General features: G+C 33.2%; 1 protein-coding gene across 1 annotated transcript in view; it reads right to left on the minus strand.

The window, feature by feature from the left end:
* Positions 1-4,306, minus strand: part of LOC122806468 (lumican-like) — a 154,386-nt gene extending 150,080 nt beyond the window's left edge. The window contains exon 1 of the mRNA XM_044076934.1: positions 3,676-4,306. Within this exon, the coding sequence (XP_043932869.1) occupies positions 3,676-4,300 (625 nt within the window). The 5' untranslated portion in view covers positions 4,301-4,306. The remainder of the gene's footprint in view (positions 1-3,675) is intronic.
* Positions 4,307-4,861: the final 555 nt, after the last annotated feature.

The following is a 4,861-nucleotide window of genomic DNA, read 5'->3' on the forward strand; positions in this document are numbered from 1 at the left end:
TGCACCTTAACACTTAAAATGTCTCAGAAGAGCTTTACCAATTAGTTAATTGTTTTTTTCCAAAAACATAATAATCCCCACTATTACCATCTCATTACTATCCACACCTCCATCATATCAGCGTACCTTAAAATGTTACATCATCTTACACTATCTGTTATCCTATAAAGCACACTACAGCATAATATATCCATTCTCTTCTTCCTAGTAATCTCTTAACGCATTGTTAATTAAAGCATGCTAATGTATATTCGTCATTATTACTGTTGTACTGCCATTAATGTCTGATTTGTTATACCAGCTGTTATGCTATTTACACTTAAGTTTGTATCCCATTTTTGTACTATATACTATTGTAAAACATTTCTTCCCTGGACTCCATTGAAAAAGGACTATCCCAGTTAACAAAGGGAAACTAAATATATAAATTAAATAAATAAAATGTAGCCTTAGAAAAGTCTCTTTTCAAAACTATTAGAAAGCAACAGGCTCCCATTAAATACTCTACAAATATAATAACCCTAGACAGCTGAATGATCAGTTGAGTTCAGTTGAAATATTTACTAACTGCACAGTCCTCTCTACCAAAGTCATGCTTATATGACCACTACTCCTGTCACATAATATATGATCCATATGAGATATGCTTCATAAGATAAGCTGCTGTAGAATTAATAATACACAATAAACTCATCCATTACTTACTTTTATTCATAATGAAAACATTTTTTTGTTTACAGCTATTGTTTCTCTGATTTACCGTTTCTACATTTCTAACATATGAACAATTTTTGTGAATGCTAATTTTACACTCTCTCACTTTACTTTTTTACTGGGTTTTCCATGAGTTTTCACATTCATAGTTATGCTAATGTACTTTAGTCTTTACTTCTTATTGCATCCTTTACCTTTCAGTAAATCACACTGATCCTTTTTGCTCTATTCCTTTAAGTTACTACTTCGTGTGTGGTGTCATATATCGTACAAAGTATCCTTAATTGCACCAGCAAATTTCTTACTTAGTTCATCATATTCCAGTCATCATGTTCTTCCTGAACATGTGATGTTACTGCTTTACCATCTATATCTTTGTGGTATCATACTTTAGTTATTCCTAAATGTTTTTCTCTCATTTCCTGGAGTGCCTGTGCCTTTTTGTCTTGCACTGCCATCTTACATTAATGCAGTATCAAGAATATTCTCTTTCATTGTTTGCTTTTGAACCCTCTGGGTAAATCTGACCCCATGTTATGACTGTAGTATTTTATCTTCTTAATCAACATTACATAAAGGATTGCCCAGGTCCATGTCTTATTTCTGTAAGATTCAAGTCAATAATGCTTTTAACATTTCCCTTTAACATATTTTATTTCCATTTGTTTCTTTTATCCTCCTTACATCCTGCTTTTATTGGTCGCAAGTTTACATCCCACCATGGATGGTTATTTCCTTTCATTTTTATTGCAAAGGAACTTCTTTTTTGTCTTCCAGTTCGTTATAATTGTTCATTCTTTCTCAGTTTTCTACAGAATGTCACACTTTGTCTTAAATCAATTGCCACACCATGTTGCATTGATTCTCTTCTCTTTTTTTAAAAAATATTTTAATCCTTGTATCACCATTTCACATTTGCTCATTTATTCATATTTGGTAGACACTCAGTATAAAACCTGCCGTACGTTAGCATTACTAGTTTTAACTCCCATAGCTTTCTTTTTAGATTTCTAGCATTACTCAGTAAAAAAAAAAAATCAAAACACCCATACCCCCTAATATATCTTCTTAGCTGTAGATTTTGTTAATTTTGGCCCAAATCCTTCATATACAATCATTATTAATCTAATGCATTTTTCAGATCATTAGTTAAGAAAAGGAGTACCACACTGTAGTAGGTGCAAGATACATTATATGTAAAAAACACATCACATCTTTACTTCACTTTTGTCCTCAAATTTTCTGTTAAATCTTAGTCCCTCTGTATTTGTTTTACTTTTTATGTGAGAAATTATAATTCCTTATTTTGGATTTTCTTCTTATATTTGCATTTAGGGCAGGTAGTATTTTTGAAAAGACTTCCTTGTGTCCAAAATGTTGATATGCTTTATTTGCTTCCCAGTACCTTGTTTGAAAAAAACTCAACAGTACCAACTGTTAGTATGGTCTATCCTTTTGTAACACATGTTGAACAGTTCACACTTTTCTCACAAAAGTGTACATGTTCTAGTACTTAGAACTTTGAATCCTTTAAATAGGTGTCATGTACTTCACTGAATTGTCTGATTAATGGGGGTTCATATTATAGTTGCTTATTTCTCCAAGATGTTCTGAAAATATGAGTTTTTCAGTATGTTTATTTCCCAAGCTAATCAATACATGCAGAAAATAACAAAAAATGACACATTGTGTTTGACTTTTCATCAACCTTGTCTACTGTAAACAACTTGTTATACTATGTCTTATCTCTCTATGATTATTGCCTGCTCAGTCTTGTTGCTTTGTCACTCCAAAATGAGCCTGAAAGGTGTCTATTTGGAATAGTTTTCTACATTGGTTAACAAATAAAAATAAAACATTGCAATTTTCATTTGGTCAACCACATAGCCATAATTTTAAATGGTATATACGAAGCATCTGTTCTTTCCTGGATATCAGTTTTAAAATGAACAAAAATATGTCTGAACCTAGTGTTTTATTGCTAATATATTTTTATCTTTCTCAATTGAGTCTGTTCTACATTTTGTCATATATATCCTATATCCCATATTTCTCTAATTCTCCCTTTTCTGCTTTATTAAATTGCTTCCATACATCATCTTATCTTGTCTAGTATACCTTGTTATTCTTAACAAATCTCTCACTATAACATTCCCATACACCTCATTTGATAACTATCACATAAACCTCCGTACCTAATTCCTCTCCTTACAATTTTCCCATACCTCATAGAATATCTGTTCACATTAACCTCCCTACAGTGACTTCAACTCTCTTGATTATCTCTCACTTCTACTACCATCTTTATACAATCACACTATCTTCCCTATATCCAACCCTTACTGAACTTGTATCCTTATACATACAGAGCAAAATTGCTATATTATGTCTTTCTATATCCTAATCTGCTCTGACAGAACTGTACAATTCTAACTACAGTTTGCTGACTGAACTGCTTATAATCTAAGCTGTCATTTAGCCACAAGAAAAATTGTTTAATGTCTAAAAATGTAGATATGTTTAGATATAATTATAAAATCCACTAATGTCTGCATTTTGTTCAAAAAATGCACATGTTGTTTGGTTATAACTGTAAAACATGTCATGTCTGTATATGACTTGGAGCTTTCCTCTCCAGGCCTCTGCTGAAAATGGGTTCCTGAGCCAGTTGGACTTTCACGGTCAGAAAATTTTAATAAAGAAAGAAAGAAATAAATATGTCTTTAGTTATGTGCATCCACAAAGATTCTAAATAGCATATTTTCTCACGAGTATGCATATTTCAGCACTTTTCTAAATGGAGTACTGTGTGTAAAAATGCTTTACGTTTTGGTAATCTGAATCAAACACCAAAATTAAGCTGTTAAAATAACTATAATCAATGTTTTGCTTTTCGAGAATGCTACATGTTTGGCTTTGGACACCTCATGCCATCTGTCCACCCGTAGTAATCATACTTACCACTTAATCGCCCATTTTCAATAGCCTGTAGCCTGTTGCCCTGGAGAAGCAACATCTGCAAGTTTGTGAAGTTTGCAAGTGATTCATCGGAGATTTTCTCAATTTGGTTATAAGATAGTCTTAGCTGTTTCAGGCTCTTAGGTAAGCCTATGGGAATTTCTGTCAATTTATTATTATTCATTAGCAGACCTATAAGCCTTATGCCAGAGAAAACATTCACACTTATGCCATCATTGGCAATTTCATTCTTATCTAGAATCAACCAATGAATCCGAGTGGCATTGCTAAAGACATTCTGAGGAAGATGCTTAATTTGGTTGTTCTGAAGATATAGATAAACAGTTCTTGGTGGCAGTTTCCTTGGCATCTCTTTTAACTTATTATGGTCACAGTATACTGCAGTGGGCCAGTGGACAGGGCAGTCACACTCTAATGGGCAGTCATCACTTCCTGTTCGTCTGTACCAACTAGAGTAGCTCCTGTCTTTGAGTGAGTAGACACTGGGCTCCCCAGCCAAATGGTCAAAGGACAATGGTATTCCACCGTAGTCATGATCATGGTCATAACAAACAATACATCCAAAAGTGAAAAGCCAAACAAAAATGACCCAGCTGTTGAGCTCCATGGTGATGGGTTTCTGAAAAAAGAAAGAAAAAAATACTAACACTGCATTTTTAGTCTAATAAAAATCATCCAAAAGAAAACATTTTGTATTGCCTAGTGTTTCTTGTTAAAAAGGAGAAAGAAGCTAACAGTGATGTTTATTTTGTTTCTACAACATTAACATGAAGTGGCTTGGTTTACCTTTTTTCTGCTCAGATGAGTGTGGTTTAATTTAGTTTTAACTAACATGGTTACTTCCTCTAAACAGTACTGTTATACACAAAATCATACATATGGAGGCTGCTAGAATTAAACCTTAGTCTGTGAGATGCAGCAAAGTAAATTACAGAATGCTATCCTAACTTCCATGCATCAGACAATGTCAAAGTCTACTTATCTGATTAGTAAGTTATTTATTTATTTGTCATTTATTTATCAGGAAAGTCAGACTGGGTCATATGGTACCCATTTTCAGTGGAAGCCTTGGGAGAATAGCTCCAGATACATATGGCTAACAGAATGAAAAACTAGACAGACATAGTAAAGTCATAACATTCAAGCACGAATATGAAAACAATACATT

This window comes from Protopterus annectens, chromosome 7.part0, assembly GCF_019279795.1.
Source record: "Protopterus annectens isolate FY-2018-M chromosome 7.part0, PAN1.0, whole genome shotgun sequence".
Classification (NCBI taxonomy): domain Eukaryota; kingdom Metazoa; phylum Chordata; order Ceratodontiformes; family Protopteridae; genus Protopterus; species Protopterus annectens.